Raw genomic sequence first — 22,463 nt, forward strand, 5'->3', positions numbered from 1 at the left:
CAGGCTATTAGAGAGGAGACCGCTCTGAAGGGTATAACCATAGGTGGAGTTGAAAACAAAATTTGTCTGTACGCAATTGATGTTCTTGTAACAATGAAAAATCCTGAATCTGGTATTCCATTGCTTATGGACATCCTGAAGAAATATGGTCAATACTCTGGTTATACACTCAACATCCAAAAAACACAAGTTTTGACCTTCCGCTTTGATCCTTCAAGGCAATTAATGGACAGGCACCAATTGAATTGGTATCAACCGCAAATAAAATATCTTGGTGTCCTCTTAACAAAAAATCTCTCACAACTATATGATGTTAATTACAAACAGCTAAATAGGAGGATATATGACGATCTGGGGAGGTGGAGCCTGCTCCCCCTCGACTTTGGCAGTAGAATTCGTACAATCAAAATGAACATTCTTCCAAGGTTACTATACTTATTTACGGCACTGCCAATAGAGGTCCCCGCTAAACAATTTAGGGAATGGGATAAAGACCTTTCAAGATTCATATGGAATAATAAACGACCAAGAGTGAGCTATTCCACTCTGCAGCAGCTGGGGGAGAGGGGGGGCATGGCTCTACCTTGTCTTAAGGATTATTATGTGTCCGCTCAGTTGAGACCTTTGGTGTGTTGGTGTAACCCAACCAATGAGGCTAAATGGAAAGACATTGAGCTATCTTTAATAGATATACCTATTCAGTCAGTGTTGGGCTGTCCTGACAGATTTAACGAAGTGATCCAGCTACAAAATCACTGTGTAAGCTTCTCTTTGAAAATATGGTCAGAAGTAGTTAAGAGATTTCAGCTTCACAGGGAGATCGGTCTATTAAGCTGGCCGGCATTCCATCCACACTTCCTATAAAACCATAAGTACAAACAATGGACTAAACGAGGCATCACCTCCTTCTGTAGAATAATACAAAAAGGAAACCTAAAGAATTTTGAGGATCTGCGTCAGTCTTATGAGTTGGGTAAAGAGGATTTTTACCGATACCTACAGATCCGTCACTTTTTTCTGAAGGTAATAAAGATCCCAGATTTAGCCGAACCCACTAGAATAACACAAATATTTATTGATGCTTATGATTCAAATAGTACTGGCAAATTCTATAAAGGTTTTACCTTAATGAACAAAGATACAACAGGTTATGTTAGACAGCGCTGGGAAAAAGAGGCCAATGTAGAAATATCACAAGAAGCATGGCTTCAGATTTGGAAAAATCAATCCACTTCAACAAATTATTTTTTTTGGCGAGACTTCTGCTGGAAAAATCTGATATGATTTTTTATTACCCCAAATCAGAAGTCAAAATTAAGTGGTTCTCCAGCCTCATGCTGGAGGGAATATGGAGTGGTCTCGGCAGACTGTGTACATGTTTTTTGGTCTTGTCCAAGTCTTGAGCCCTCCTGGAAAGATGTGAAACTATTAATCGCAGAGACTCTGAACATTACATTGGATTTCTCTTTCACATCCCTCTACCTCGGGAAAATTCCAGAAGGTCTTGGTAAAAAGGACTTATACCTTTTAAAGATTCTCATGGTGGCAAGTAAAAAAGCGATTACTAAATGTTGGCTTCAGAGGAACCCTCCTACCATGAGACTCTTGAGGAACATTGTGAATTCCATCAGCTTTATGGAACAAATGACTTTTGTCCTGCGACTTCAAAAGGAGGAGGGAGAAGAATATTGGAGAAAGTGGGATTTATACAAAGATAAAGACTTGTAAATATATCTTGTTTCATTAGAATGTACCATCCATTATGTACTGTACCTGTGCCTTTTACATTCTTGTATTTGATCTTATTCATACTGTCTTGCCCAAGTCCTCACTTGTTCTGTGTTTCTTGTAAAACAAAAATGAAAAATAAAGTATAAATATATATATTTTTTTCCTATTAGTGCAAATGAAAAAGTCTGAAAACTGTGTCAGTGTGGCTCGTCAATGCTCTGTGTGAAGTGCTCTCCAGTGTACAGGCCGTAGTGCAGCGTGTCTTTCTGGGCTGCAGCCCACGCCATCTGCCAGCTGGAGAAGCGAGCGGCCCAATTACCCTGAGGGTCCACCGTCACCACACCACCAAGACCATCCACTCTGGACTTCATGTAGGCCAGGGCAGAGTCACTGGCTGCCTCTGCTGACTGACCTAAAGAACAGAGGAGAGAGAGGAACGCTAACTGAACAACTCCAGTTAACCTCTGCATTCATCTCTGATGTTTGAACATCTACATGCTGAGAGAGAGAGAGTTACCTTGCTCCATGTAGAACAGGATGAGTCTGGCTAAAACAACTTTCATGATAGCTTCTCCGTGGCCTGTAGTGGACACTGCTCCTGAGTTGTTGTCAGCATAACCTCCACAACCTGATACACACAACAACAAATACACACACACGCACACATGTGGGTCGGTGCACGTCAAATCTGGGAGTCAGTAGTTGAGGCAATCGAGCTAAATGCATCAACATCCTTGGAATCTGCAACCAGGTCTTTCACTTCAGATTTAAAAACATTGAAGGATCCCAGCTCCTTGAGGTTTAAGTCATAACATTATAAAACACTTCAGAAACCTGACACACGTGGACTTTTCCTGCTCGAATGGCTTTCCTAAGATCTCAAGACATGACTGCTGGAAAAAAAAAACAGAAACAGAAAAAACATGTGAAATGTGTATGGATGGGATTTGTTAATACTGACGGACACTTTGCGTAGCAGCCTCTGTCATCACTGTGTGAATGTGGTGTGACAGGAAGTGTAAAAGCAGCTTTGAGTGGTCTAGAACGCTGGTTCTCAACTGGTCTATCCTCAAGACCCACAACCTACAGTACAACAAATTTAGGATATTTTTCAACCAATCAGATTTATTTACTGAAAAAATGTTGCAGTTCAAACGGCAGAGGGTGCAAAACATGTCACAAGGGTAAAAATAATAAACATGTTTTTAAAGCATTTCATTGACTTTTTCATACAATTTATTCTCATGGCATACATTCACGACCCTCTTTGGGTCCCAACCCACCAGTTGAGAACCACTGCATGTGAAAAGCACTGTCCAAGTACATCTACCATTTACTGTGATCCTGTCAGTAGCAACAACATTAAAAAAAAAAATGTAAGCAGACATGTACTTGGGCAAGACACTTAACCCCAAGTTGCTCCCGCTGCTTCGTCGGTGGCATATGAATGTAACATTACAGCTTGTTTTAAGGCTGCTCAAAGTGATCATCTGAAGGTATATCTAAACTTTTTGCACCTATAACTAATTAATTCCCTTAAAACATGTCCAAACTCAACAGAATCACTCTTTAAGGAACACTCCAGCAAAGAGCTTGTTCCTTTAGGAAAGGTGCAGCTGCAGTCAGCTGGGACTCACAGCAGTAATCATGAATTCCAACGATGACCCAGAGTCAGAGCACAGAAACCTGTGCAAACATCCATACAACCCTCTCCAGTAACTACTGCTGCATAACCCCTGCTATGGTTGATTCTTGTGCTCAGCATGTTCCAGAAAGTCTTTTAAATTTTTACTGGGCTTCAATAAGAGGCTCTGGGATAAGACTTATGAGTCACTTCTTAATGGATCACACCTTTTTTTTTTTTTTCTTATAAATTTAAAAGAAGGTCTCACATTTGGCACTCCACAGGGTTGGCATCAGGTGCCAGGTTCTTCCTCCAGCGCATGCGGGAGTACTCGGTGATGAGGGACTCCATAGGCACCTCAGGGACGCCCATGGAGCGGGCGAACTGTTTGGCACCCTCTGCAGTGAGACATGCACGACTCGTCTGAAACCCAGATCACAGTAGGACATTAAAAAAATGAATCTCTGCACTGTGATGGTAAACTATACTACTATACTTTTAGAAATGAATGCATGCTAGTTTGGCTGTTATTACAAAATGTAATGTTTACACACTCTACTTTATACCCCTTATTATTATTTGTTACTTTTCTTAACTCCTGTTGTCCCTGTATAACTGACCATATTTCGGGGTCCAGTATTGTTATATATACGTTACATAAGGAGATTGTCGGGGTTAAACCAAAATGTTTTGGAAGAAAAAGTTTATGAAAAATTGATGACAGTGTACTGTCAAAGAGGGATGCCACATTTTAAACCTTCCTGATCAGAAAACTAGGAACAAACCCTGGGACAGCTCTCTTCGATGTTTTTGACTTTGGACTGCAGTACCCATTTTAATCACTAGATGTCAGAGTAACATATTGCTCCTTTAACATCCTGAGTTGACAACATAACAGTTATGCAAACACGACAACTTTGACGTTTCTACCGGTTTCCATCGGCTATCTGCCGGGACAAACACTTAAATGATGCTTGAAATAAAAACTGAACCTACACTTTAATTGATCCTTAACCCACCTCTCCCTTCACGTTCAGCACCGACCCACAGCCTGAAATAAATATGAAGAGAGAAATCATTTGATAGAGTCCGGCATCATGGGACAAAGAATGTCTCTCTGTATAACATCTTGAAAGAAAATGATCTGTGACAATTATTGTAAAATGATTCAGCAGTTAAAGATGTTGTGAAAAATCCCTGTATATGTTATGAGTTATGCTTTATTTCATAGTAAAGTAATGCAACTCACTATTGTCAAAGTGTTCTTGGATAAATGTGGCTCAGTGATAGAGTAGTACTAAATGTTCAACAAAAGTCAAGATGGAAAAACAAAAAAAATAGGGCTTTCACACTTGCAGAAAAACTCCTGATATTTCCAGGAGGAGCTGCATGTGTGAACACCATCAGCCGACATTTTCACTCCGACTCTACCCGGTGTTTCTCCTGCCAGACCCTTAGTATTTTTTCATCCAGGTGTTGGGGTTGTATCAAGTCAACTTTGGTTATATTCTTTAATAATTATTTCTAATTATTAATAATATAAATAAAATATTAAACTATGTTTAATCTCGTTTTGGGGCACCAACCTGTACTCAGGGAAATATAACCACAATATCACTCAAATCAGTCTCAGATTAGTTATTTAATTACTAATATTATTAATAATTAATAACTATATTTAATAAATTGAAGGCGTGAAATCCGTACACAAAGCCTTCGCACCCAGATTATATCACAATGCAAATACACCAGTAATCACAAACAACTGCTCTCTTAAATTATAACAGGATTTATTTAAACAAAGCAACATCAATCCAAAATCAATGAACTTAATCAAACAAATAACTATCATAAACTAATCTAAGCAACAAACATTATCAAGCAAGGCTTGTGGAAGGGGTGTGAATGTGTGTGTGTGTGTGTGTGAGAGAGAGAGAGGGGGGGAAGAAGAAAAGGGGGAGATGACTTCGTACCCACATGGTCGCTCACGATGGTGCACCTAACAAAGACCTGGGTGTGTGCGTGCGTGTGTGCGTGTGCGTGTGAAAGAGAGAGAGAGGGGGGAAGATTACTCCGTCCCACGTGGTCGCCTTTCCGATGGCGCACACCTAACAAAGACTTAATGTGGCCTTAATGTCTGAAAGAGACCGAGTTCGGCCCTACACGATCTGTGTCTCTGAGGCGTCTGGATGGCCTCGAGTGTATAAAGCTCTCTCTTTATGTGCGTGCGTGTATGTGTGTGTGTATGGCCTGTGTGCGTAATGGCGCGGTGGTGGAGTTAGTCTCCCGATGTACGTCTACCCGAGAATATGTGTGTGTTAGAAAGAGGGAAGAAAATGGGAGAAAATGGGAGGAAAAGAGGAGCGTAGGGGAGGAGAGAAATGCGTGCCTGAAGAGGCCGGATCACAGTCTAACTCCCGCGCCACAACTCAGAGTAATTCCTTTCATTCACAGAAACAAACCAGTGGCCGAATTCAAGTTAATACGGCTTACACTGGCCTTTCTGATCAGAAGAATAATACCCGGTTATAACGCTGTTACGCTGAACACATACAGGACGCAGCGGTCCGAAACAACAAGAGTTTTAAACAGGTAAAACTCAGGACGCAGCGGTCCAACAAAGATAAAAATTACAGTTTCTGCACAAATCAAACAATTGTTAAAAACACTCTCTAAAGCTAATTCTGCCCAGACCTAATTAAGCCTCACTTGTGAATCGCTTTGCCTGCGATTGGTGAAGGAAAAAGGAGTCCGGCGATAAAACAGATCTTCTGTCTGTCCTGGTGTAGAGGCGTCTGATGGCGGCGAGGGTCCCTTACAGCAAGAGCGGCTTCGTTGGTTCTCCGTCGAGGGGAAAGATGTCCGTTGATGTCCTTTCATTGCAGGACGGAATAAGACCGTTATCTTTCTGATAATCTGTTATAGCCTAACGCTCTCCGAGAAACTGAGATGCGTTCACTGGACAATCCGAGCTCGGAATTTAGAACACTGCCGGCCGCGGATTACCTGCACCCAAAACTTAAAACAAAGGAAGATTGTTGCAGGAAACAGGAGGTGAGCTTTGGTCTCCGAGCACTTGAAGTCAGCGCGTGGTAAGAGATTGAACGAGGGGAGTCTCAGAGTTTTATCACCTGGCCGCCTTCCTGTGGGGTCTCCCTCAGGTTCCGGTCCCCCCTTTACGTCACACGCAGGTGTGAAGTACCGCAGGGAATTCTGGGATAAAGAGTCCTTTTGGGCCTCTTGGTGATCTTAGTAAATAACTCAAAGGCCCAAGTCCATGGTTTGACTGTCCTAAGCCTGCGTGGCCCAACACAGGTCAGGAGAATTTCAGGAGCAGTCTTCCTGAAATGATCTAGATATTTTCAGGAGTGCATGTGTGAAAACAAACGTGTATAATAGTGTGTGTGTGTGTGTTTTTGTATTACCTGCGTTGAAGGAGGGGTTATTCTCCAGCTGGGTCACAGCCTCCACCACAGCGTCCATGCTGCTGCCCCCTCCCTTGAGAACAATGTACCCGGCTCGGGCTGCTGCAGACACCCCTGATGTGGAGTTTTGTGCCCGCTCCTTTGGGATATGACCCGCCCCTCCATGGACCACCACAACTGGCAACATGTCAATCACCTGAGAGGTGAAGGAGCACAGTTAAAATGTCATACAGGATGAAGCCACATTCTTTTTTTAAAGGGGATAACGTTGTCTTTGCATTGGCAATCCAAAACGCCCTAAGTCTCTTTCTACATTGACGTGCAGTCGGACAAAAAGGAGAAAGTTCCCGAGTGTTGACGTGAAGTCATACAGTAAAAACTACTTGGAGAGATTAAACAGAAACATGGGACATTACTTTATTTAGACTGACTGTTAAAGACATTATAATTCATTCACATATTAATTAATGTTGTGATGTAAAACTAATGCGTGCTTTAGGCTATACGATGACCTATGTCTGATAACAAGGAGGGGAGCCGGATACAGCAATACTTTGATGTTTGGGGCAGCAGTCCGTGATGACATTACCACAATAATAAACAAAGTAAACAAGGACATATCGATCGCAGAACTTATTAAATCGGAAATCCGTTAAATCTGAGGGGCCCTTGAACGCACCATTTCTACCAACACAACCAACACCTTGTTCTCAAACAAATCGCTGTATCAACTTCAGACGTACGACTAATACATTCAAATAAAAACTCATAATTTACCATTTATTTACAACATTTCTGAATGAAATTCCGCCTGGCTATCTTTACAAAATTACCCAAGGTGTGTCATAGACTACAGTAATAAAGAGGTGTTAACAACGTAAATTATTATTTAAAATTGGCCAAAAATGACTAGCAGAAATATGAGATATATGTTGATATAGGAAAACTAAAGCAGGACTTCATTGCTGAATAGCCTAAACTGTAAGGTAGGTTCGGTGTTATAACAGAATTGCATAATTATTACGGATTATGTGGAGACAGTCTTGAGACATGCAAAAAAGACTGAAGTCATATGAGAGCCAACGCCGTTGTAAACAAGCATTGCGACGTTTCTCTTGGCGTAGAGTGAGTAAACAGACTATCACTGCAGACTATCAGAGAGTGAAACAGACGTAACATACGTAGAGAATACAACAACAAATAACATGCTCTGTTATTTCTTTATCCATTCTTTTCATTCATTCTTTTATTCAAGAAATTCTACATGTACCTGCTGCTGGCTTGACGGACTTGAATAGTGTTTCTTCTCCTGCTTCAAGCTTCTTCTTCTTCTCTTCCTCTCTTTGGGGTCTATGTCAGATCTAATCCATAATGTTGCTTCAGCGCCAACCTCTGGTTGTGTTATTCTTCTCTACCCTGCCATGTCTGGTTTAGTGTTCTTTGAACTATGAAAAAGGCTATCCCTCTGTGGAAAACTATATTTTGTGCTGTTACTGTGTCACCATTTCTTGCCTTTTGTAGGAAAATTTGCTGTGTGTGCGAAATTCTCAATCTGTCATTGTACTTTTTCAGCGCTGTCCCCCACACATCTTTCAGCCTGAGGAGTTTTTAACTAGATTTAAAACAGATAGAAATTCAAAGTGGCGATTCTTTAAGACCAATAAAAGCAAACAAGACCATCAGAGACAATGTTGCTATATTTGTAATTTTCATTGCCTGTGTCTGAGTCCGTGGGAAAGGCATGAGATGAGACTTTTTACACAAGTCACCCATCCTCCACTCCACTTTTGTGTCGACTTTAGACAGTCAACACAAAATAACACAAGTAGATGAAAGTCTTTCTCACTCTACATCAGTTTATTTATTACAAGGTTACACATGAGCTGTCTGAAGAACTTGTGCTACCCAACACAGAGGCATCCAAGGAAACAGAGTGACAGAAAGAAGAGAAGATATCAGGAGAGAAGAAGAATCCTTGCACTGCAACTGTTTCATATAAACACTTTAAATTCAAAGGTCATAGCTGATCCCAACTTACTGGTTCATATGTCAGCAACAAAACATCACAAAAGTCAATAAAGAACAGACAGAGATTCCTGTGAATAGAATTGTCTTATATCCCTTTATAACAACAGTTATACATCTGTTAGTCAATACATACTTATGAAAACACATTAGTGATGTTGTTAACTTGGAATCCTTTGGATCAGTTTTACCATTGCACAGGATTAGCATTTCTCTCCTGTGTGAATCATCATGTGTTTGGTCAGATGGCTCTTAGAACTAAACCTTTTACCACACTCAGAGCAGCTGAAGGGTTTCTCTCCTGTATGAACTAACATGTGTGTGGTTACATTTCCTCTTTGGGTAAAGCTTTTACTGCAAACAGAGCAGATGAAGGGTTTCTCTCCTGTATGAACTAACATGTGTGTGGTCAGACTTCCTCTTTGGGTAAAGCTTTTACTGCAAACAGAGCAGCTGAAGGGTTTCTCTCCAGTGTGAATCACCATGTGATTGGTCAGAGTCCCTTTCTGGTGAAACCTTTTACCACACTCAGAGCAGCTGTAGGGTTTCTCTCCTTTATGAACTAACATGTGTGTGTTCAGCTGTTGTCTTCGGGTAAAGGTTTCACTGCAAACAGAGCAGCTGAAGGGTTTCTCTCCTGTATGAACTAACATGTGTGTGGTTAGATTTCCTCTTTGGGTAAAGCTTTTACTGCAAACAGAGCAGATGAAGGGTTTCTCTCCTGTATGAACTAACAGGTGTGTGGTCAGACTTTCTCTTCGGGTAAAGCTTTTACTGCAAACAGAGCAGCTGAAGGGTTTCTCTCCAGTGTGAATCACCATGTGATTGGTCAGAGTCCCTTTCTGGTGAAACCTTTTACCACATTCAGAGCAGCTGTAGGGTTTCTCTCCTGTATGAACTAACATGTGTGTGGTCAGCTGTTGTCTTCGGGTAAAGGTTTTACTGCAAACAGAGCAGCTGAAGGGTTTCTCTCCTTTATGAACAAACATGTGTCTGGTCAGACTTCCTCTTTGGGTAAAGCTTTTACTGCAAACAGAGCAGCTGAAAGCTTTCTCTCCAGTATGAACCAACATGTGTGGGGTCAGATGTTGTCTTTGGGTAAACCTTTTACTGCAAACAGAGCAGCTGTAGGGTTTCTCTTCTGTATGAACTAACATGTGTCTGGTCAGATGTTGTCTTTGGGTAAACCTTTTACTGCAAACAGAGCAGCTGTGTGGTCTCTTACAAGTCTTTAGTTTCTTATTTTTCAAGTTTAATTCTGACAGATGTTCTCCTGTCTCTTGCCAATCATCACTGTCATCAGTCTCAGGTTCATAAGAGTCTTCAGTCTCGACCTCAGTCTCTGGTTGTAAACGTCTCTCTGGATCTGAGTCTCTCTCTGCATCTGCTCCTCCACAGTCCTCTCCATCAACTCCTGTTTCCATCTGTTCAGTTTGTCTCTGATGAAGCTGTGAGGACTGAGGTTTCACTTCTTCATGTTCACTCTTCACAGAGACAGGAGTGAAGGGGAACTTGGTGGTATCAGCCTCCTCCAGTCCTTGAAGCTGTTCTTCCTCCTGACTGCTCCACAGTTCCTCATGTTCTTCTTTAATGTGTTGGGGCTTAGTGTCCTCCTGGTCCAGAATGTGGCTCCACTCCTGCTGCTCAGGTGGAAGTTCTTCTTTACTCACCAACAGCTGCTGGACATCTGCAGGACACAGTAAACAAACATTAACGGTACTTAAACTGTTTTTTTTTTTTTTTTTTATATTAATGAGGTCAAATGTCAAATGATTTCATTTTCAATGGCTGAAAAGCTTTAGCGGAGCTGCACTTAGCGGTGAATCCCAATAACGCTGTCGGTAGAAACAGCATTCACAGCCACTCCTCTGACTGCTGTTAAATGAGCCGGCGTTCACAACGGCACATCAGTTGAGCCCGGGTTTGATTTTTGCTGTGCTGGAAGGTTGGCTGTTACCAGATCACGCTAGTTTTAGTTCTCCTCTGAACTGTATAAAGTGTCAGACTTTTTTGCCATCCCTAAATTTTGGTTCTCTGACTGTGTAGTACAACTTTTATACACAGCAAGCATGCTTATTTGATTCACAATTAAGAGACTTTGCACGCAGAGTGGACCTCCCGCCTAAAGCCGGTTACTGTACACCTAAGGCTTATACAGTTTACATAAGCAACAAGCAGTCTGGTTGTATAGCTCTCAAACTATGTCTCTGCTGAACTGTACTGGGTGCAGTCAGCTTACACAAAAGTTAGCCAAACTTGAGTGCTGGATTTCCAATCTATCAAATCCATGAGGCAGAATAGCCGCAGAACCTTCCCGTTTCCCAGACCACAACACAACACTCCCCCGGCTCGGTCCTTCTGTCATCACTGAGCCGGCACCGTTAATCATGCAATCCATCGACGAGGAAGACAGGGATTGGCCCAGGCTCGGTGCTAAGCTAAAGTTCAGAACTGTTCCACACCTGCTCCTTTGGAATAGAGGCGAGGTCGGAACCCGCCCCGTACACACCCATCTGGGACCCCTTTCCACGTCTGGGTCCATCTGGTTGTCAAACAAGTTCGAGGTGCTCGGGAAGTTGGAGAAACACCTGTCCACTCACAACCAGGAGCCTCCTGTCGGTCCAGCTCAGCCACCTTCAAAGCCACTTTCGGAAGCGAGTGGAGCCCCAGCCCGTCGGTCTGCAGTTATTGGACACTGTGCTCTGCTACGACACCGATACTCCAGGGAAACCAGCTCCCTGGTCCCAGGTAAGCACCCACATCAACCCACAACCCTTGTTATAGGAGACTCTATCATCAGGAATGTCCGATCTGGATCAGTACTAACATGTGTCCCGGGAGCTACTGTCCGTGACATCACTGACATAGCCATCGAGGTACTTGCAAACAAACCTGTTGTTATGATAATGGCTAAGGAGGATTCACTTCAGTGTCTTTAGCGGTAGGTGTGGTTGGTAGGAGGAGAAGCAGGGTCAGTACTGATGTCACACCTGAGGGGGGTGAGGTGGCTCTGTCTCTGTAATCTTCATTAGCAGCACCTGCGGAGGAGCCGGCGGAAATTGGTTTCGAGTCGAAGAGACGCCACGAGGAAGACGCGAGGACGCAGACACCTGAGACACTGAATCTGAAGTAACGTTTGTTTTTGTTTCAACACTTCATGAACTAAACTGATACGAAAGAGAGGGCTGGTGGAGGAGATCGTACCCAATTGACTCCGTGGATCGGGCTGTCCGAATGAGCTGGTTGAGGCAAGTACAAGGATCTTTGGGGTGAGTGACCTACACGCACCCCTCAAACAGACAGGACAGTTGCACACACATTCAGGTAAGGCAGGATACACATTCACATTTACACAACACATAAGGCGAGGCATTTAAGTTACGGGGTCACCGGCCTTAACGTTAAGCGCTAGGATAGCATTTAGCTGCTTTTTTACAGTGCAGACGCTTTTCTTCTTGCTCTCTGCTTTGCTTACATTCTTTTGCTGATATCTTCTTTCTTTCTAAACCTAATTTAATCGACAGCCGGTCCTGGACATTTCCAAATCCTCAGGACTGTATTTTTTGATAGATACAGGAGGTCTTTAGCCATATTTTTAACAGTTTTTGACCTCTGCATCGCTACACGACTGTGGCCTGACAAGAGCACAAGCCTGTGCCGCAGTACTTTGAAACGCTGTACACAGCTAAAGCTAATCAGCAACAAGATGCCTCCCTTCTCCAAGGACGATTACCACAAACTTCTTCAGAAAATTGCAGTGCTGGAGACAAAGATGAATCGTCTAGAAGTGAATGTGGAAGTGAACGGACTGTGCGGGAATGACACCAAATTACCACTAACTCAGAATAGTGGACGAGAGCAAGCTAACACACGGCTAAGGAGCACAGAGACCTCTACAATGACAAAGGTGGGCTCTGTTTTGTCTAATAAGTCTATGAATGGTAGTCCTCCTTGGAACTGTCTTGGTGCTAAGCCGAAGAAGAAATAATTTCTCTGGGAAATGGGAGGACGGATAACAGGCAGAGCACAGCGAGCTGAGATATGTGATGAGACCGGCTGGCCTGCACTACCTCCCCTGCAAAGTGCCTCTTCAACCCCTGTATCTAGAGGGACACAGCCGTGGACAGCTGTGAAAGGGAAGGTTAGGAACAAACCTCCCCCACAAATTAATGTGGAACTACAGAACAGATATTCCCCTCTGTTGCAGAGCCCTGGATCTTCATCTGGTTCTCCATCCTCAGACACCAGGGTAAGGACTGAAAACATATCAAAAAGTAAAAGGCTACAGGGAAAGCTAAAGCCTGGGCTTGAAACTCTGATTGTGGGTGACTTTGCTGTTAAAGATGTACAAAGGATGTGCGGTAAAAACACAGAAGTACTGTGTTTTCCCAGAGATATGGTCTCTGATTTAGCAGAAAGGATCCTGCATATTGTGGCTGAACACCCGACTGAAGAATGTCATACTGCACATTGGGTCAAATGATGTCACAAAACAACAATCTGAAGTCTTGAAGCAGGACTTCACTGGTCTGCTGAAGATGGTCAGCCCCTTGGATGTGGATGTGTTTATCAGTGGCCCCATACCACCAGTCAGAAGAGCAGAGGAGAGATTCAGCAGGTTGTTGGCACTGAATAACTGGCTTACAACTGCATGTAATGCCCATTCAGTGAATTTTATTAACAATTTTAACATTTTCTGGGAACGCAGACATCTTTTTAAGGCAGATGGATTTTGCCTGAACATGTCAGGGGTGAAACTGTTCACCTCTAACCTATTTTACTCCCTGCCTCAAACATCACTTCTCTCTGCCAAGGACAAGAGACAAAAGAAAACAGCTTTCAAGAAAGACAAAACACAGCGTGATGGAAACCTTTGTCAAGAATCACGTCTGCCAGTATCTGAGGAGAGACCTAAAGAGGAGAGACATCGGAACCAAGAGCAGGGGTCTCCATCCACCTTCGACCCCCTCACCAACACCTCTGAAGTCTCACCGCCCTGGCCCCCTCGAACCCCGATCAGATCATCATCTCCCTCCTCCCCCCACCTGGAGTTCACTGACCAGATGAAGGAGTTGGTCAATGCTGGATTAAAAAGTACCCCCCGCCCCTCTCCCTTTTTCTCTTCCATAAACACCCGACGGCGCCCACCATCGTCCGTTCCGACACAGCTCTCACCCCCCCCCCCGTCCCTCCGCGGGTGCGTCATATTTTGTCTCCTCAGCTTGATAAGGATGATATGCAGAACATTCAGAGGTCAAACTGATGTGTTGTTTTGGGTCCAGGCTGCAAGGATATCAGCAGTCATGACTCTCTCCAGGATAAGCCGGGGCCCTGAACGTCAGTAGGTTCCAAAATCTCTGTGATGATAGCTAATAGAAGAATAAAGGGGACTCTGCCAAGAAACAAAAGGCAGTTATGTGATTTTGCAAACTTGTCAAACTTAGCATCCATTCCTTTTGAGCCACAACCTGTCCCAAAAACATTAGTAGATGAAGCTTCTAGGACCCTAAAGCTGGCCCTACTAAACATTAGATCACTAGCAGGGAAATCATTTTTAATCAATGATTTTATTATTGAGCACAAGCTTGATTTTATGTTTTTAACTGAAACTTGGTTAGATCAAAATAACAGTGCAGCTGTTCTTATCGAGTCAACCCCTCCCAACTTCAGTTTTGTAAGCGAGGCTAGAGTGCATAAGAGGTTATTTCAAAAAAGTTTCCCAAGTCATGGCTCCAGATCTATTACAAATTGTAAACCTGTCTCTTCTCTCAGGTGTCTTCCCACAGGCCCTGAAAACAGCAGTCATCAAGCCACTATTAAAAAAGAACAATCTGGACAAGTCAATAATGAACAATTACAGGCCGATATCAAATCTTCCTTTTTTAAGTAAAATAATCGAAAAAGCTGTTTTTCAACAGTTAAATAACTTGACATTGAGCGACTGTTTCAATGTCTTCCAGTCAGGTTTTAGACAAAATCACAGCACTGAGACAGCTCTGGTTAAAGTGTTTAATGACATCCGTTTAAACAGACAGTGGCAGAACCTTAGTCTTAGTTTTACTTGATCTCAGTGCTGCGTTCGACACAGTTGACCACAATATGTTACTCGACCGACTGGAAAACTTGGTGGGAGTTTCTGGCACAGTACTAAACTGGTTTGAATGGTTCCTACTTAAAGGACAGGGACTTCTTTGTGTCTATAGGTAACTTCAAATCTGAGCAAACAAAAATTACTTCCCCAAGGTTCCATCCTGGGGCCTCTTCTGTTTAACCTCTACATGCTCCCACTAGCTCAGATTATAAAAAACAATAAAATGGGGCAACCATGGTCCCATAAAAGCACTGAGTAAATACATAGAGCAAGTCAATGAGTGGATGTGCAAAAAATTTCTCCAGCTAAACAAAGACAAAACTGAGGTTGTTGTTTTTGGAGCAAAGGAGGAGCGACTAAGAGTCAGCAATCAGCTTCAGTCAGTAAGACTTAAAACCACAGACCAGGCAAGAAATCTGGGCGTAGTGATGGACTCAGACCTCAATTTTAAAAGCCACATTAAGACAATTACAAAGTCAGCCTACTATCACCTGAAGAACATATCAAGAATTAGAGGACTTATGTCCCAGCAGGACCTGGAAAAACTTGTCCATGCTTTTATCTTCAGTCGTCTTGATTACTGCAACAGTGTCTTTACAGGTCTGCCTAAAAAATCAGTCAGACAACTGCAGCTGATCCAGAACGCTGCTGCTAGAGTCCTCACCAAAACCAAGAAAATGGATCACATCAGTCCAGTTCTGAGGTCCTTACACTGGCTCCCAGTCTGTCAGAGAATAGACTTTAAAATCTTGTTGCTGGTTTATAAAGCACTGAAATGTTTAGGGCCAAAATACATGAGTGACCTCCTGATTAATTATGAACCATCCAGACCGCTCAGGTCGTCTGGGACAGGTCTGCTCTCTGTCCCCAGAGTCAGAACCAAACACGGAGAAGCAGCGTTCAATTTCTATGCTCCTTATATCTGGAACAAACTCCCAGAAAACTTTAAAAGTTCTTTTAAATCGAGGTTGAAGACACACCTGTTTACAGCTGCCTTTCATTAAACAATTTTAATAAGATTTTAAATTTTAACTCTGCACTGTAACTTTTTTTATACTTTTTTTTTTAACTCTTTTTATATTTTTACTTTATTTATTTCAATTAATTTAATTTGAATTATTTTTATTTGAACATATGCTCAGATTTAATAATTTCAGTGATTTTTAAATGTTCTATTTTAATGTTTCTTTTCTTTCCTCTGTCATGATGCTTTTGATGTCTTGTGTGAAGCACTTTGAATTGCCTTGTTGTTGAAATGTGCTATATAAATAAACTTGCCTTGCGTGTTAGCTCGTAACACCTGTAATCAACAAAGTCATAATCCACGTAAACAGCAGTCCGAACTACTGAAAGCTGACTTTGTCCAATTGTTCACTACACTGAAAAGATCCGTAAGCCAAATTCATGTGTCCGGTCCTTTCCCCTCCTGTGGCCGCGGTTTTGGGCGTTTCAGCCGGCTGCGGGCACTGCACACCTGTGGCTCTCATCTGCATGCGCTGCACATGGTGTCAACTACACTGACAATTTTAACCTCTTCTGGAACCCAAAGGAGCTGTTCCGGGACGACGGCATTCACCCAAACTGGGGCAAAGCTACTGTCGGGAAACATTTTTAACGGTGTTTCCCACTCACATGTTCCGTTCCCAGGTCAGTGTTTCCCCTACCATTATATTAAGGGGGCGGCCTGCCCCCCCAACAGATTCCTTCAAGTGTTTGTGTCGCCATGTCGGCTTGTCCCCACCCCCCCAACGCTTGAAACTTAGGGGAAACACTGACTACTTGAATCATTTGATTTATACATGCTTCCACTACAATCATGAAGAAACACAACATATCATACCACTCATATGCTGATGACACACAGGTATACATTTCACTCTCATCTAAGCCGTATTGATAAACTCACAGAGTGTATAAAAAATATCAACTCCTGGATGTTCGAAAACTTTTAAAAACTCAACAGACAAGAATGAATGACTCATTGTTGGTCCAGAAAACTCAGAGAGACATCCATCTACACCTCAAATCCATGTCAATTAAACAAAGTGAGCAGGCCAGAAATCTTGGAATTATTTTAGACTACGACCTTAGCTTTGAAAATCACATCTCCAACATTACCAGAACAACATTTTACCATTTAAAGAACATATCAAAACTCAGATCCTTCAGATCCCAAACAGACGCAGAGAAATCAGGTTAGATTACTCTAACGGTCTGTATGCCGGGTTATCCAAACAATCTGTGAAACAACTCCAATTTATTCAAAAGCCAGAGTCCTGACATACACAAGAAAATTTTAACATATTACTCTGATCCTAAAAACACTTAAGGGTTCAGGTATATTTCTGCCCTGCTCACAGACTACAACCCGACCCGGGCCCTCAGGTCATCAAGTGAAGGTCTGTTAGTCATACCAAGAATCAAATCAAAGTCTGGAGAGGGGACCTTTAGTTACTGTGGTCCTTCTCTCTGGAACAAACTACCTGCTAACCTGAGGTCCATCACAACTATCTCTACTTTTAAAGCTAATCTGTTCTCTCAAGCATATGAATAATTAGTCTTTGAGTATGTGTGTGTATGTCTTTTTTGTTTTGTCATGATTGTTGAGATAACCATTTGTCTCTTGTATTACTATGATTTTATCATCAATGTAGAGCACATTGAGCTCACCTATAATTAAAAGTGCTTTATAAATGTTCTGTTCTATTCTATTTATCAGCTCCTTTACGGTAAACAAGACGAGGGTCCTGCAGACCCATGGGACACGACAGAAAGGAGACACTTCAAAAATAAAAGCACGGAAAAGGATAGATAGATAGAATGCAATGTGATTTTCCCTGTATTAAATTGCACTTAAAAGCATTGTCTTCATAGGTTACTGAAATGATTTGCAACCCTATCCAGACATTGATTTTATGTGCAAATCAAAACAGGGAATGTCACAATGCATTCTGTTGTGTGATCGAAGTTTGACCATAGTTTACTTTAAATGTTTACAGTGAAATGTTCCCACATTTATTATTACACTGATGGATCATGTCTAGTATAGCTATCTATCTAGTCTTTTGTCTGGCTTTTATTTTGAAGGGTTTTCTTTTAGTCCAGTGTCACATGGGTCCGCACGACTCGCTTCTTGTGTACTCTGAGTAGTCCTTTATTTCTGCAGCATTGAACTCCACTACTTTAGCTATGTTAGCTAGCATAACTGAGTGTTGCTGTATCTGTACCTAGAGTGTCCACTTTTCCAGTGAGCTGGTTTATAGTGTTCAGGACTTCGTTCATTCCTTCCCTACCTTCCTCTGACCCAGTGTCCTTCTTTTTAGTTGCTGGTGGGTTCTTCGCTGGAGAGAAAGGCTCTTTTCTTTTGGAGCTCTCGGTAGAGACATCCATCTTAACATCATCATGGCCATAAATCTCCGCGCTACTGCGGGCTGAAGAGAGCTTCTTGTTCTTCTTCATGCTGCAATTTCCGGAGCACTTTATGGTTAAAGCGTCGGTATGATGAATTAGAGATTCATACGATCAGATAGAATTGAGTTGGATTGTAAAGTATGTGTAAAATTGGGACAAGCAGACGGAGCTCAGAAAATACGCTGCACCCGGTCCGCCATCTTGCCGGAAGTCAGAAGAAGAAATAGAGGATATTGCGTTTATTTCCGGTTGTTTCTTAGCACGTGTGTTCTGTAAAGGGATTCAGTTGACGGCTGCTCGCTGCTGTTATCAGAGATATAACAGAAGAAACAACAAGTGGATACTTAGAGGAGCTCCACCGACAAAGAAAACTGCTGGATGTGATTTTAACTCCTGAAATCAAGCTACAGAGAACAGGTTGGTTTTCTTTCCACTGCTGGAAACGAGTTTCCTGCTCATGTTTCAGGGAGCAGAGCCTTTAGCTAACTTCCACAGACGCACACAGCACAGTGTTAGTAGCAGCTAGCTCCTGCTAACAGCTAACTTCCTTAGACAACAGACTGTAAAAAGAATTAACGGGACAAGGTCCCCGGTGACTCCTAGACTGTAAGGCTGCAGCCTGGCTACTCTCTTCTGTGTGCCTGAAGCCGAGCCCCCTGAGCTTCTAATTTTCAACATAAAGCTCCGAAAATAAAAATATCTGTAGTGTACATGTGATATATTACAAACATACTAGGTGCTTATATACGACGGAGGATTAGGGCCATTTTTTTTTTTAATTTTGAGATTAAACTCGTAAATTTACGATTTTAATTTACAAAAAAAAAAAATGTAACGTGGCCCTAATCCTCCGTCGTACTTATACATTCAAGACTAAATAAAAAAAATAAGCAATTTCGCCATTCTATATGTATATGTGCTTTTTGAGTTATATATAAACACACAGCTCAATCAGCAGGTTCGGTTCAGCTGTTGAAACAAACGTCGCTCTAACTCTCTCCTCTGCGTGGCTCATTTGAACGTCTCTTCATTCATTCATTTGGGCTTCTTGTAAACCTCGGGCGCCTTACTCCATCTTCTTCATCTTCTACATTCTTATCTTCTTTTGGTGCGGTGGTAATGTTTGAATTAATGGATTTCCTTGGCTTTTCTTTCTAGTTGAGTGTTTTATCCCAGCAGCAGTGTCTACTAGAACTTTTACTATAGTTTTGTGTTTTAATTACTTTTATTTTTTGCTTTTACGTGTTTTTATGATGTTTTGGATGTAATGTATTTTGCCTAATTTACTGTACAGCACTTTGGTCCGCCTCGGCTGTTATAAATGTGCTATATAAATAAAGTTGACTTGACTTAATCATAGACTGTAAATATTAATTAATGCGCGAGTTCGTAAACTGCTTCTTGACCCAGCGCACTTGCCGTTGTTAATTTCTGGAGGAGCGGGGCGCCAGAGCACATGAGACGAGAGCACACAGACGAGAGAGCGCCAGGATGCAGCCATACCCAACTCCTAGACTATAAGGCTGCAGCCTGCTGACTGGCTGTAGTATAGGTCATAAACCCCGCCTCCTCAATGATAACAGATGGGATGTGGGTGAAACTGTAAAGTTAAAATACTCGTCACATCATTTTTTTCCAAACCTAAACTCTGCTGTGATCATTAGTTATTATCACCCTACATTGTGTTCAAGTGCTCATTTTTCTGTGAAGTTTGTTTTAAATAAGTTATTTGAGGTTGAAAAACTGGATTTTACGTCATATTTGACAATGATTGACAGCCGCTGATCTTGCGTAGCTCTCTTTGTGAATAACAAAGTTATGTAGTGAAGGAAAGCCGAGACGACATTGAACATTTCCACTCCGTGTTTGTCTCTGTTGGACTGACTGAATGAGTTGTTCTGCTGTAAACACATCTAACCAACCTGTGGGATTTAAGGATATCTGCGTTAACTTGGTAAGTTGAAATGTTTGTTTAATGTGCTGTTCGGGGGTAATGTCGTTAGCTAGCTAGCTAACACTGAAGTAGGCTAACAGAGCTAACGTTATGGTGTCAGTAATATGTTACTGATAGCTGGCTGTGACGGACATTATTTATCTTTTTATTTCAGTAAAGAATCAGGGGAATCCTGATAAACTATGCTGGCTGTGCTTCATGATACTACAACTTAACTGTGCTCGAGATTCATATTAATGAACGATCAGATCTGTAGTAAAGTTCAGCATATAGTTGCTGCATCACCGACAATAACTTTACTTTACAGTCTGTTAAAGTAAAACAGAATATGTCCTGATGGTCTACATTATATAACTTCACTTTACGGTCTGTTAAAGTAAAACAGAATATGTCCTGATGGTCTGCATTATATAACTTCACTTTACGGTCTGTTAAAGTAAAACAGAATATGTCCTGATGGTCTGCATTATATAACTTTACAGTCTGTTAAAGTAAAACAGAATATGTCCTGATGGTCTACATTATATAACTTCACTTTACGGTCTGTTAAAGTAAAATAGAATATGTCCTGATGGTCTACATTATATAACTTCACTTTACGGTCTGTTAAAGTAAAATAGAATATGTCCTGATGGTCTACATTATATAACTTTACTTTACAGTCTGTTAAAGTAAAATAGAACATGTCCTGATGGTCTACATTATATAACTTCACTTTACGGTCTGTTAAAGTAAAATAGAATATGTCCTGATGGTCTGCATTATATAACTTTACAGTCTGTTAAAGTAAAACAGAATATGTCCTGATGGTCTACATTATATAACTTCACTTTACGGTCTGTTAAAGTAAAACAGAATATGTCCTGATGGTCTGCATTATATAACTTCACTTTACGGTCTGTTAAAGTAAAATAGAATATGTCCTGATGGTCTATATTATATAACTTCACTTTACGGTCTGTTAAAGTAAAACAGAATATGTCCTGATGGTCTACATTATATAACTTCACTTTACAGTCTGTTAAAGTAAAACAGAATATGTCCTGATGGTCTACATTATATAACTTCACTTTACAGTCTGTTAAAGTAAAACAGAATATGTCCTGATGGTCTACATTATATAACTTCACTTTACAGTCTGTTAAAGTAAAACAGAATATGTCCTGATGGTCTACATTATATAACTTCACTTTACAGTCTGTTAAAGTAAAACAGAATATGTCCTGATGGTCTGCATTATACAACTTCACTTTACGGTCTGTTAAAGTAAAACAGAATATGTCCTGATGGTCTGCATTATTAATAACATTAACAGTTGGTCAGTCTGCTCAGTGTGCACAGACTGTAAGAATAACAGGCTCGACTTTCTTCTGCTCCCCGTGATGCTGAAATTTAGCAGAACCTGAGGACAGATCTTATTTCAGGTCTGAGGCATAAACATCACAGTAAAATTCATTATACTTCACATTTAACTCCATGATTGTTTTTCTTTATTACAGAAGATGCCCTCAGATTCAGATCCATCAGCAACCACTGACAACATGGAGGACTCGTCCCCTGAGCGTTTCCTGTCCTCTCTCGATGGAGTTCTTCTCTTTAGTTATTAACTCTCGAAAACAGCAGCACAAAATGCCAGACTGTTTGACAAGTGTGTGATTGAATAAATGGAAATGGAATCTCATGTGTATCTTGCTATGCTTATTGGCTTTAAATGTTTAATATTAAATAAGTTTGAAGGCCATTTATCTCAGACGAGACCGGCTGTGACAAGCTGAGCTCGTCTGTTAGCTTTGCTGTTGTCTTAGCTGTTGTTGGTCAAGAAGAAATTAATGTCAGTTCAAAGCCTTTTCAAATGTGAGCTATAAACTTAACTGCTAAATTATTTTACTGTGACCAACACGTTGTAGTGCTCCAGTTAATCAGAGACAGTCATCAGCTTTTTATAATGTTTATTTAAACATTTTATGAAAAAAAAAAAACTTCAATAAACAACCCCTGGCTTCATTAACCATGTGGAAAATAAGTAAGGGAGACCATCAGGTCCAATTGCTGGGACATAGGAGAAAGTATAAAAAAACAATTTAACAAAGAAATCCCAACAAAAATCAAATAAAGTGTAGAGATCCTGGATGATTGTTTGACTGTTAAAATATGATGGAAAAGCAAATCCAACACAACCCTCCAGCATTTGGCCTTTCAAAC

The 22,463-nt window shown here is 41.4% G+C and overlaps 2 protein-coding genes across 2 annotated transcripts; both read right to left on the minus strand.

Annotated features, from left to right (window-relative positions):
* Nucleotides 1-1,908: 1,908 nt before the first annotated feature.
* Nucleotides 1,909-8,151, minus strand: LOC132976094 (isoaspartyl peptidase/L-asparaginase-like). Its single transcript, XM_061041027.1, has 6 exons — nucleotides 8,051-8,151; nucleotides 6,781-6,976; nucleotides 4,375-4,406; nucleotides 3,624-3,778; nucleotides 2,249-2,424; nucleotides 1,909-2,143 (listed from the first exon to the last, which is right to left on the minus strand). The coding sequence occupies exons 2-6, from the start codon at nucleotides 6,965-6,967 to the stop codon at nucleotides 1,929-1,931; spliced, it is 765 nt and encodes a 254-aa protein (XP_060897010.1). The 5' UTR covers nucleotides 6,968-6,976; nucleotides 8,051-8,151; the 3' UTR covers nucleotides 1,909-1,928.
* A 465-nt stretch (nucleotides 8,152-8,616) lies between these two features.
* On the minus strand, nucleotides 8,617-18,507 carry LOC132975900 (gastrula zinc finger protein XlCGF57.1-like). The gene is made up of 2 exons (XM_061040763.1): nucleotides 18,190-18,507; nucleotides 8,617-10,492 (listed from the first exon to the last, which is right to left on the minus strand). The coding sequence occupies exons 1-2, from the start codon at nucleotides 18,353-18,355 to the stop codon at nucleotides 9,009-9,011; spliced, it is 1,650 nt and encodes a 549-aa protein (XP_060896746.1). The 5' UTR covers nucleotides 18,356-18,507; the 3' UTR covers nucleotides 8,617-9,008.
* Between the last annotated feature and the right edge of the window lie 3,956 nt (nucleotides 18,508-22,463).

The sequence above is a fragment of the Labrus mixtus genome, chromosome 6 (assembly GCF_963584025.1).
Source record: "Labrus mixtus chromosome 6, fLabMix1.1, whole genome shotgun sequence".
NCBI classification, from domain to species: domain Eukaryota; kingdom Metazoa; phylum Chordata; class Actinopteri; order Labriformes; family Labridae; genus Labrus; species Labrus mixtus.